The 12,359-nt window shown below is 47.7% G+C and overlaps 1 protein-coding gene across 6 annotated transcripts in view; it reads left to right on the plus strand.

Annotated features, from left to right (window-relative positions):
* OTUD7B (OTU deubiquitinase 7B) overlaps positions 1 to 12,359 on the plus strand; it is a 67,580-nt gene extending 55,221 nt beyond the window's left edge. For all 6 annotated transcript variants that reach the window (XM_051858712.3, XM_070077757.2, XM_017345918.4 and 3 more), the window contains 6 exons: positions 1,615 to 1,727; positions 4,006 to 4,133; positions 4,436 to 4,585; positions 6,361 to 6,475; positions 7,501 to 7,585; positions 8,473 to 12,359. In XM_051858712.3, the coding sequence (XP_051714672.1) occupies positions 1,615 to 1,727; positions 4,006 to 4,133; positions 4,436 to 4,585; positions 6,361 to 6,475; positions 7,501 to 7,585; positions 8,473 to 9,681 (1,800 nt within the window). In that variant the 3' untranslated portion in view covers positions 9,682 to 12,359. The remainder of the gene's footprint in view (positions 1 to 1,614; positions 1,728 to 4,005; positions 4,134 to 4,435; positions 4,586 to 6,360; positions 6,476 to 7,500; positions 7,586 to 8,472) is intronic.

Genomic DNA, 12,359 nt, shown 5'->3' on the forward strand with positions numbered 1-12,359 from the left:
CAGATGCATGCATTGTATATTGGAGTGGCCAGGTTCCATGTGGACTCTGGCTCCTGACTCCAGCTTCCTGCTTATGCAGACCCTGAGAAGCAGCACTGATGGTATAGGTAACTGGGCTCCTGTCACCCACATGGAAGACCTGGATTACATTTCTTTTATTTTATTTTTTTTTAAGATTTATTTTATTTATTTGAAAGACAGGGTCACAGAGAGAGGTAGAGACAGAGAGGTCTTCCATCCTCAGATGGCTGCAACAGCTGGAGCTGGGTCAATCTGAAACCAGGAGCCTGGACTTCTTCCAGGTCTCCTACGTGGGTACAGGGGCCCAGGGACTTGGGCCATCTTCTTCTGCTTTCCCAGGCCATAGCAGAGAGCTGGACTGGAAGAGGAGCAGCTGGGACTAGAACCAGTGCCCATATGGGATGCTGGTGCCACAGGCCCAAGGGCATTAACCTGCTGCTTCACAGCGCTGGCCCCTGGATTACATTTCTAACTCCTGGCTTTGGCCCTGGCCCAGACCTAGCCTTATGGACATTTGAGGAGTAGATGGGAGCTCTTTCTCTATCTCTGTCCCTCAAATAAATAAATGAAACTTTAAAAAGAGTGTTTTTATAGAGACAGGCGTTTACTTTGATGATCTAGAATATGAGGCAGTGTGGAGCAGGTGGCAACTTTCAATAGGCAGCTGGATATGTAAATATAAGAAATCAAAGGACATGTGGGCTGTAGAGTTAGATCTGAGTCATGAGCATATAGTTAGTAGTGAATGGGATTATTACAGCAGCAGAAGAGATCACCCTGAGGCTAAAATCATTGCCACAATACCCATATTTTTTTTGTTAGACAGAATTCAGAAAAATAGGAGGAAGTAGTGTTATGGAAGCTAAAGAAAGAGAATGTGTAAACAGGCTCATTGTGGCTCAGAGAGCTAAGCTGCCACTTCCAATACTAGCATCCCATAATGGAGTTCTGGTTCGAGTCCTGGCTACTCCACTTCCAATCCAACTCCCTGCTAGTGCATCTGAGAAGCAGTGGAAGATGGCCTAAGTGCCTAGGCTCCTACCATCAATATGGGACACCTGATGTTGTTATGGGCTCTTGGCCAGGCTCTATGGCCTGGCCCTGGCTATTGTGGACATTTGAGGATTGAACCAGCAGATGGAAGATCTCTCTCCATGTCTTTCCCTCTCTATATATAACTCTGTCTTTCAAATAAAATAAATAAATCTTTAAAAAAAAAAAACTAACAGGAAAATGAGCCACATGAAGTCTAGGAAAGATAACAAAGAGACAACTGGATTTGGCAGTTAGAAGGTCATTGCTGTCCTTTGTCAGGGTCAGTTAGGTACAGTGGTATATGAGGGGTGGGGAAGTAGGTGGAGGGCAGGAATAGAATACAGATTATAATAAGTCAGAAAATAATAGAGGATATAGAAGTGTGAGAAAGACCATAGATTATTCTTTTATGGATCTTGACTATGAGAGGGAAAAGGGATTTGACTTTGTAGTACAATTATAAACCAAGCACTAAGAGAATAGAGATTCAGAAAACAGTGAATTGGAATGAGTGTTGCCTCTTAATTGTTTGATGTCCTCTACCTGTCTTTCACACAGTCAGGGCTGGTATACACAGAGGATGAATGGCAGAAGGAATGGAATGAACTGATCAAACTTGCCTCGAGTGAACCCCGAATGCATCTGGGTGCTAATGGAGCCAACTGTGGTGGGTGAGTATGGCTAAGTCAGGGAACAGGAAATAATCATCTTGGAGTCCTTATTGGGCTCTGGAAGCTGTATTGTCTGTAGGCCCCAGTGTCTAGAGGGCTCTGTGGAAGAGGGTGTTGGAAGAAGATAGGAGCTGTGGCAAGGGTGCAGAAGTGTTTACAACATGGTGTGGTTTAGAACCACAAATAGTCCAGTATTACCAGAATGTATAGTACAGGATATAAAATGATAGAAGAGGTGGGGAATCCACATTTTTGTATACCATGTTAAGATTTCTCTTGTACTCTGCTGAGGAGTTAGAGTTGTATCCCAGCCAGGCTTTGGGAAACTGCAGGACAAGTGACCCAGTATCTTCAGGAAGTGAATGGTAAGGAAAATAAAAATGAAATGGAAACCTACAGGTTTAAAGACACTGGAGACACAGCAACCCATGGAAATATGTGGACATTTATAGGACATTTATAGGGAAATGTAAACAGCATCTACATATTTGACTATTGTTAAATTTTTAAAGTGTGACACTAATGGCATTATGGTTCTAAAAAGGAGTCATTTATTTTTTAGAAATACAAATTGAAATATATATGGGTGAAAACTATGGTGTCTAGGATTTGCTTCAAAATAATCCAGTGGGGAGGGGGTGGGAAGTGATAGGAAAACAGACTGAGGTGTAGTTGAAACAAGACTGACCATGTGTTTACAGTTGTGGGGGTTGGATGATGGATATATGAGAGTTTAGTTTAATATGCTTAAAATTTTGAAATTTCAGGAAAGTCTGGTTGAGTTGGAGTGTGGTAAGGCCCAAGAATCTATAACCAATACCCATTGTTGAATAACATTACTTGGGGTTGAAGAGTGGCAGGAAGCCACTGCATTTTGAATATGAGGTGGCAGGAACAAATTTGTCTGTTTGAACACTTGAGCACCAGAACGGATAATGAAGTAGAGGGAAGTGAGACTAGAGTGAGTTGTAGAGATCTAGGAGAAAGGGCCATGGTGTGAACAGGGTGTGAACAGGGTGGTTGACTGAAGATAGGCCAGAGACACATGCAAGAGATTCCTAGGAGATAGAATTTGTAAAGGCAGTGATTAATTGAAGGTGAGAGACCAGGAACAGTAAATATTTCACATATTTCTGGTTAAGCAACTGGGTAGACAGTGATAAAGTTTTATTTATTTATTTGAGAGGTAGAGTTATAGGCAGAGAGTGGGAGAGACAGAGAGAAAGATCTTCTAGCCCCTGGTTTATTCCCCAAATCCAGAGCTGAGCTGATCCAAAGCCAGGAGCCAGAAGCTTTTTCCGGGTCTTCCACGCAGGTGCAGGGACCCAGGCACTTGGGCTATCCTCCACTGCTTTCCCAAGCCATTAGCAGAGAGCTGGATCAGAAGAGGAACAGCCGGGATACCAGCCAGCTTCCATATGGGATGCAGGTGCCAGAGGCGGAGACTTAGCCTACTATGTGCCAACCCTGAGGCTGTTCTTAAATAAGGGGATATAAGAATATTTTTTAGTTTTTGGCGAGGTGTAGAGAGTGTGGTGTGGGACATTTATAATGGACAAAGTAAGCAGGATGAGGGTGAGGCTACACAGTTGTGTACTGTGCTACTGGGTAAAGAGAGTTGAAGGAGGTTGTTGAGCAGCAGGGTGATATTAAGAGATGGGGATTACTGGGGCCGTCGCTGCGTAGCAGGTTAAAGCCCTGGTCTGCAGTGCCGGCATCCCATGTGGGCACTGGTTCCAGTCCTGGCTGCTCCACTTCCCATCCAGTTCTCTGCTGTGGCCTGGGAAAGCAGTGGAAGATGGCCCAAGTCCTTGGGCCCTGCATCCACATGGGAGACCCAGAGGAAGCTCCTGGCTCCTGGCTTCAGATGGGCGCAGCTCTGACCGTTGTGGCATCTGGGGAGTGAACCAGAGGATGGAAGACCTCTCTCTCTGTCTCTTCCTCTGTAACTCTACCTCTCAAGTAAATAAATGAATCTTAGAGAGAGAGAGAGAGAGAGAGAGAGAGAGAGAGAGATTACTTCGTTTCCTAACACAGTTTTAAACCCAGAGTCTTCAAATCTCTTTTCTTGGATTTCCCCATATGTGAAACAGAATAGGAACAGCCATGATAGTATAAAATAAGCGGCTGTGTCAGTGGCAGCCTTCACATGGGAAAACCAGGTCAGGGGACAGGTACTCCCCTCCGCTCTCCGCATGCCCCGTCTGCAGGCGTCTCGTTTGGCTGTCTTCTCTGTCCCACTGCATCCCTTTCACTGCCCTCCTCCCTGCACCACTAGGGTGGAGAGTTCTGAGGAGCCAGTCTACGAGAGTCTGGAAGAGTTCCATGTCTTTGTCCTCGCTCATGTACTCAGGAGGCCCATCGTCGTCGTGGCGGACACCATGCTGAGGGACTCCGGAGGAGAAGGTGAGTCAGCAGGCCATCTCCCTGCACCCCGAGCACCCTTACTTACAGACCCTGGACCAAGCAGTAGGAGGGCAGCCAAGGAGATATACAGGCCTGTGGAAGAAAAAAATCAGATATAAATTAGAACACAGCAAAATTCTCAGATTCCAAGTAAAACAGTTGCAGTTCATTGATAAGGGTTTGTAGCAAAGAATGACTGAATAAGTTGGAATGAATAGGGACTGCACTGGCAGAGTGGGGTGGAGGGATTGTCCGCCAGGCAGGCACATAGCCTTAATGATGATCTTCCTGGTTCCCTGCAGCATTTGCCCCTATTCCCTTTGGGGGAATCTATCTGCCCTTGGAGGTCCCAGCCAGCCAGTGTCACCGCTCCCCTCTGGTGCTCGCCTACGATCAGGCCCATTTCTCTGCACTCGTGTCCATGGAGCAGAAGGAGAATTCCAAGGAACAAGGTGCTGAACGCAGTGTCTGTCTGGTATCTTTTGGTCTGTGTTATTTTCACTTGGAAAAGTAGAAATGAGGCTAATGTTGGAGGAAAGAATCAGGGGACATGCAAGTCTAGACAATACATATTGACACTTTTAATAAAGATAAACCAGCTATTGTGGCTATACCAGCATTGTGGCATAGCAGGTTAAGTGGATGGAAGATCTCTCTCTCTCTGCCTCTTCTCCTCTCTCTGTAACTCTGCCTTTTAAATAAATAAAAAATAAATCTTAATAAAAAATAATTTCTTTAAAATGAAAAGATACACCAGAGTTTTCAAATGAAAAAAAAATTATTGGGAAAACATAGCTTATATTCCCTGTTCTAGATGGAGTAGGAACTTATGTGTTAAGGTCATTAGGACTTTCCAATGATGCTTTGCTGTATTTGTCTCTCTCTGTAACTCCAACTCTAGTTACAGAGAGAGAGATGGAAAGACAGAGAGAGAGAGAGAGAGAGAGAGAGAGAGAGATATCTTCCATCTGCTGGTTTACTCCCTAAATGGCTGCAATGGCTAGGGCTGGGCCAAGCTGAAGCCAGGAGCCTAGAACTCCATCCAGGTCTCCCACATGGGTGGCGGGGACCAAGCACGTGGATCATTTTCCACTGCTTTCCCAGTGCATTAGCAGGGAGCTGGATCAGAAGTGGAGCAGGGGGCACTCAAAAGTACTCATGTGGGATGCCAGCGTAGCAGGTGGTGGTAACTTAACCTGCTGTGCCACTGCGCTGGCCCCTGCTGTATCTATCTTAACTGTAGCTTTGGATTCTCTGAATACACTTTAACCAGCAAGAACATCCTGAAAGTTAGTTACCTGACTGGGGAAGGAGTTATATAGACTACTGGCCTCAATTGTTTAGGATAGCCCATTGGTTTTGTTTGTGTTTTATTTATTTGGGAGGGAGAGAAAGCTGCCATTTCACTCAGGAAGTGTCCATAGTGGCATGGGCTGGGATGGGCCTTAGCTGGAAACTCGATCTAGGTCTCCCACATGGGAGGTGGGAACTCAACTACTGGAGCCACTGCTGCCCCCCAGGGTCTGCATTACAAGAAGCTGGAGTCAGGAACCAGAGCCGGGTATCAAACTCAGGTACTCAGGTATGAAACACGGGCATCTTAACCAGTGTCCTAACTAGGCAAAACTCCCACCCCAGCCTATTAGTTTTTTTGTTTGCTTGCTTGTTTTTTAAAAAAGATTTATTTATTTATTTGAAAGGTAGAGAGTTACAGAGAGGTACAGGCAGAGAGAGAGATCTTCCATCTGCTGGTTCACCCCGCAGATGGCCACAACAGCCAGGGTTGCACCAATCCGAAGCCAGGAGCCAGGAGCTTCTTCCAGGTCTCCCATGTGGGTGCAGGGGCCCAAGGATTTGGGCCATCTTCTACTGCTTTCCCAGGCCATAGCAGAGACCTGGATGGGAAGTGGAACAGCCGGGACTTGAACTGGTGCCCATATGGGATGCTGGCACTGCAGGCAGCGGCTTTACCTGCTACGCCACAGTGCCGGCCCCAAAAATAAAGCTGCGTCCCTGGGTGGACTTGAACCATCAACCTTTTGGTTAACAGTTGAATGTGCTAACCGATTGTGCCACAAGACGTGTGGTTTCTAATGCTAGGGGTAATTTACATGGAAATGTGCACAATTAGAGACCTGTGGCATGATTTTAGTGAAGTCACTCTGTGTTCAGTTGCCTTTCTTTTTCCTCAAGAAGACTCATGGATGGCATGTTTCTTCCTTCTCAGCTGTGATCCCACTTACGGATTCAGAGCATAAACTGCTGCCCTTGCACTTTGCTGTGGACCCTGGAAAAGGCTGGGAGTGGGGCAAGGATGACAACGACAATGTCCGATTGGCCAGGTGAGGCAGGCCTAGCTCCTCTTCCATCTACTTTGTAGCTGGGGTATCCTCTGCACATGACACCTGGCTCCCGGGGAGTTTTCCTCAGCTTGCAGGGGGATAGTCGCACCCCAGCTCCAGTTTCTCTGGGAGGATGGACAGGTAGAAAATAGGTTGAGCTCCAAGACTTGCATCACGCAGCTAGCTGCATTTTGTCCTGAAAGAGAAAGGGAATGCTGGGATCTCACCTTGTTCTTGTCTTCTACAGAGAGCTTGTGCCTGCACCAGTACATCCCAGAATCCCAAAACAGGGGTCAGAAAACCAAGATAATAAAGTCACACTTCTTACTGCCCAAGTGACAGGGATTTTACGTAGTTAATTGAAATAGTTGGCTCTAGGTTTTCACATTTCTGGAATTTAAACAGCCAGGAAAAAAAAAAAAAAGAAAACAGTTCCCTCCCAAGCACCCTCTTTCCCCCATCCTGCTTCCCGGTAGTGTGCGTAGCCTCCTCCTGCCTCCCTCCACAGCTTCCCTAGGGAGGGCATATGAATGAAATAGCTCTGCTCTTATGCTCTGACCCAGCACTTCCTTCTTTGGGCCCCTGCAACTTGGTCCTAGCTGAGAGTTTGATTTAAAAACCCAGTGTGATAGGTTTTTAAAAACAAGTTCTCAACAACTCATCAAAACTTCCTTCTAAAAAATATTTACAACACAATAATAGTGGCTATGGTTTAATGTTTGCTATTTTTGGATGCTGTGCTGATGCACCCTTTCCAAATACCATTTTTTGTCTTCAAAACAACCCTGCAGCATAGATACTATTATCTGTACCCATTGTCCATCCCAGATGGATTACAGGGAGGTTGAAGTGACTTGCTCAAGGTCATAAAACTCAGTGATTGGTAGAGCCACTGTTGAAGCCCAACCGTGTCTGACACCCAAGCCACATAACCCTCTTCCACCCTTCCAAGTATATTATATTGCTTTGTTTTTAGAAGGTCACAGCAGGTTTTTAAGTGGTTTTTTTTCTTCTCCTTTCCACAGTGTAATTCTGTCCCTAGAGGTCAAATTGCATCTGTTGCATAGCTACATGAGTGTGAAGTGGATCCCACTGTCCTCCGACAGCCAGGTGAAGACTTCTCCCGCCCTGCCCCTTGGGCGGCCTCGTTTGCGGAGCCGGGAGAGCGAGGAGCTCCAGTGGCGCTCTCTTTCTGAATCTGCTGTGTGGTAGCTTGGGACTGGAGGTTAGGAAGCTGGAAGACGTCAGTGAGTTCCCAGGAGCGCTTCATCCTGCCTTTCTGCCCGTTAGCGGCCCCTCCATTTTCTACAGTTCTTCTCCAGCCAGGGTCTGCTTTCTGGTACTAAAGCCCATTCTTTAGGACAAGTTTCCTGGCCTATTTCGTGACCTTGAGATTGTTATTATTTTGTCCCAAGCCCTCTGTAGTTAGACCTTTGTTTGGGATACCAGAAGGAGCTAGAATAGCCTAGAGATCCTGGTGATGTGAGTTCTGAGCTAGAACGGGAACTGAAGAGCAAAGAGAAACTGGCCAGGTCCAGTGCTGCGTGCACAGAAGTTGAGGGCCTCCCGTGGGCAGAGCTGGTTCCTCGAGATTAAGTTCGAGCAGCGTATGGCACAGAGAAGTTTCTAGTACAGGACATCCTGGTGTCCTGTATAAAACATTCTCCCTCCTCGGCCCAGAGCACCGTGCTCAGTGCTCTCACGGAGCAGTCAGGCTTCCCTTGCCGTGTCCTTACTACAGAGAGGGTCGCACTGTGGACAGGGAGGTGAGCGTGAGCTCCAGGAGTCGCACTGTGGACGGGGAGGTGAGCGTGAGCTCCGTTGGCCTGGGAGCTTGCCGCGGAGGCCAGCGCCCTCCTTCTCTGGAGCTGACAGCCATTCCAGCTGGCTGTCACCACGGTTGTCCATATGGCAGTAGCTGTCGGGAGAGGGCCCTGGGGACTCACCCGAGCCCGGACCAATGGGATAACTGTCAGCACTGTTCTGCTCTCTTCCAGGCTCCTCTGGCCCAGCCTGAGTCCCCCACAGCCTCCGCTGGAGACGAGCCCCGCTCTACTCCTGAGTCTGGGGAATCAGACAAGGAGTCAGTTGGCAGCAGTTCAACCAGCAATGAGGGCGGCAGGCGGAAGGAGAAGGCAAAGCGGGACCGGGAGAAGGACAAGAAGAGAGCGGATTCTGTGGCTAACAAACTGGGCAGCTTCGGCAAGACCTTGGGCAGCAAGCTCAAGAAGAACATGGGCGGCCTCATGCACAGCAAGGGTTCTAAGCCTGGAGGGGCGGGAACGGGGTCAGGGGCGAGCGGTGGCACTGAGACACTGGAGAAGAAGAAGAAGAACTCACTGAAGAGCTGGAAGGGTGGCAAGGAGGAGGCGGCGGGGGATGGGCCGGCATCTGAGAAGCCCACCTCGGAGGCCGCGGGTAATGGAGGGGGCAAGTATAGCCAGGAGGTGATGCAAAGCCTGAGCATTATGAGGATTGCCATGCAAGGGGAGGGGAAGTTCATTTTTGTTGGAACCCTGAAGATGGGTCACCGCCACCAGTATCAGGAGGAGATGATCCAGCGCTACCTCTCTGATGCCGAGGAGAGATTCCTGGCAGAGCAGAAGCAGAAGGAGGCAGAGAGGAAGATCTTGAATGGAGGGCTAGGGAGTGGGCCTCCTCCAGCCAAAAAGCCAGAGCCAGACGGTGGGGAGGAGCAGCTGACTGGCCCCCCGGCAGAGGCCAAGGCTGGGGCGTTCTCTGCTGGCTACCCTGGGGGCTTCACCATCCCCAGGCCTTCTGGGGGTGGTGTCCACTGCCAGGAGCCCCGGAGGCAGTTGGCAGGGGGCCCGTGTGGGGGGGGCCTGCCGCCATATGCCACCTTCCCCAGACAGTGCCCTCCAGGGCGACCCTATCCGCACCAGGACAGCATCCCTTCCCTGGAGCCGGGCAGTCACTCCAGGGATGGAGTTCACAGGGGTGCGCTGTTACCACCCTCCTTCCGCGTGGCTGATTCCTATAGCAACGGCTACAGGGAGCCCCCTGAGCCAGATGGATGGGCTGCAGGTCCCCAGGGACTTCCCCCAACCCAGACCAAATGCAAACAACCGAACTGCAGCTTCTATGGACACCCTGAGACAAACAACTTCTGCTCCTGCTGTTACAGGGAAGAACTGAGGAGGAGGGAACGGGAACCTGCTGGGGAGCTGCTGGTGCACAGGTTCTGAGTGGGTGGAACCTTGGAGGGCAAGGGGGCTGAACAAAGAAAGTTAAGCTCAGCTGATTGGCTCATCAAGACCCAGCCTCCATGTTGAGGGGGCAAATGCAGTAACGTTTGTGGGAGCCTGGCCAGAAGCCCTTAAGTGTGTGTGCGGTTGGAGTGGTGCCAGGCTGGCAAGCGTAGGTCAGGGCTGCACGCTGCCTCGGGGGCTGCACTGTTCCTTTGCAGAGCTTGACTTGGTGGCACTGGGGTGCTCAAGGGGGGAAAGATGGTGCTTCTGTCTCTTAACCCCTTGGGTGCCACCCCATGACCAAGGGAAAGTAGCAGGGGAAGGTTTGGTGTGTGGGGGTGGGAGGTGGGCAGACGCCTGGGGGAGGAACAGGTAAAGGAGGCTCTCAGTAAATAAAAGAAAAAACAGACCAAAGTTCTTTTAGGTTGGAAAAAAGCACAAGGTGGTGGAGTTGGGAGTGTGGAGGGGAGGTGAGAAACGGGACAAATTTACTATTGATTTGGATTGAGGTAGAAGTTAAGGTGGATAACTTCTTCCTCCCGGAGGAGCTGGAAGGATGAGGCAGTCATGTGGGCCCTTGTTGGGAAGAGGGGGTAGTTGCAATCCCAGTTTACTGAGATGGGAAAAGGAGCAACTGAAAAGGGGAATCCGATTCCTCTGGAGTTTTATTTCCTTCTAGTAGTCATTTGTCAACTGTTCTAGTCTGAGAGGAAGTTGCTGACTGCCCCCTATCTTTTCCTCATTCTTTTTGAGGGCCAAGCTCAGCTAAGTTAAGACGGTGGTGATTCTTTTTTAAGAAAGACTTTAATTTTATTAAAAAAAAAAAAAGGGGGGGGGTCCCCTCTGGGAAAGAGAAGCGTGATGAGCAGAGCGACTGTGTGTTGCGTCTCTCCAGTGACTCAATGCAGAGGTGGTATTTTTTACTACTTAGCAATAACCATGAATGCACCTTGGGAGGAGTTACAGGACAGACAGACATTTGGCCAGACTGGTCCAAACCAAACCACAAACTAAACAGAGCGCTACCATCTTCTGCTGCTGTGTTTCTGTAGGAAGCAATTTATTTTATTGACTTTTTTTTTTAAAGGAAAAGACCCAACGAGCAAAAACATTTTAAAAACTGATTTTTTTTTCCTATTTAAGTGATTCTTTCTCCTTCTTGTCTACTTTTGGAGAATGAATTTAACATCCCGGCTTCTTTTGTTAAGCCATAGTTGACCTTAATCTGTGGTTAGTTTATTAAAATAATAAGTAAAAAAAAAACTTTGTAAGAAGAGATATTTTTGATATTAGGACTGATGTTAAAACATGGGGTGGGGGTTGGGGCAATTTATAATAAAGGTAGTTAAAGAAATATATTTTAGTGAACTATAACCACAGATCACAGTTTACTCCCAATGAGCTGATCTGTTTGGATTTCTGCCTTTCTCTGACCCAGCCCTGTTGTTCAGGGTCTGGGAGTGGGGATCTGGACACAGTAGGGCGAGCTTCTTTGCATTTTGCACAAAGCACAAGTCTGGACAGCCTGTGCTCTGGCCAGAGCCATTTCTAAGAGCTTTAAACCGGAAGACCTGTCCTGGGCCAATTTTCCTTTTTCTTTATATTTTTTTCTGGGAAAAAAAAATTAACTATGCAATTGTATACACTCCTGGGTGCGCATGAAGAAGGAAAATAAGTGTACTTAAGTGTCCAGAGTGTAAATTGGGGCTATTTTTCTGCTTTTGGATTTCTCCTTTGAGGTATGTGTTAGTAACCCTCATAGCATTCCCATGGAATGTAATGCCCCACATTTGATCCAAGGCAGACATGGCAGGGGGTGTTGGAGGGTCTCTTTATTTGCATGTGTTCCTTCTGCTTGGGAAAGTTGTCGTCCTGTCTTCCCCTCAGTGACAAAGCCCACCAAGCGCTTTCTCCTCATTGGACTGCTCACAGTTTAGAAACCATCCTCCCAACAAACTTGAAAGTCACCGATTTTCCAAATCTGAGTCTGTTGATTTCATAATTTTTTATTAATTCGTAGGCTTTTATTTGAAAATAGATTGGTTTTAAGGAAGCAATGAGACTCCAAAATAAGGGAAGTGTATGTCTTGGGGCTGGACTGGAACTTAACAGTATGGGACAGGCACTCACTTAAGGTGCAAGATCTAAAGGAGTACTCGGTAATTCAGCCGAGTCCTTTTTATTAATGCAGTATTTTAAAGAGTTACTGCAAAAATCCACGTTGAACAAAATATGAAAATCTTAAATACAGAGTCTGACTAGACCAGGATGAGCGGGAAGCTGAATTGAGCTTAAGTCCTGCCTTTAAGTTTTTGATGTATTGTTCTTTGTGGATTTGTTTGCCTTAATTTGATCTTGTAAAATATTGTATTAAAATAATATGTATCTTGGTTACTGGGGTTTTTGACCCCCGTTAAATTCTGTGTGCTCATCTCGCCTTAATCCTTTCCCTGTTTTTGGGGATTGAACAAGGCTGGCAAAACCATCATCGCATGAGCCCTAACATGTCCCAAACAGGCGCTCACACCACACCCTGAGTTTGCACAACTCCCCCAGCTTCCCCGGAGGCTTATGTATCCTAGGACGCGGGCCTGGACCAATAGGAATGGAAACAGACCAAGGTTCCCACCCCCCCGCCCCCCAAAAATAAAACCAGGAAAGTTTTGATTCTCTAA

The sequence above is a fragment of the Oryctolagus cuniculus genome, chromosome 7 (assembly GCF_051225735.1).
Source record: "Oryctolagus cuniculus isolate XC-2025 breed Fujian yellow rabbit chromosome 7, ASM5122573v1, whole genome shotgun sequence".
Classification (NCBI taxonomy): Eukaryota; Metazoa; Chordata; class Mammalia; order Lagomorpha; family Leporidae; genus Oryctolagus; species Oryctolagus cuniculus.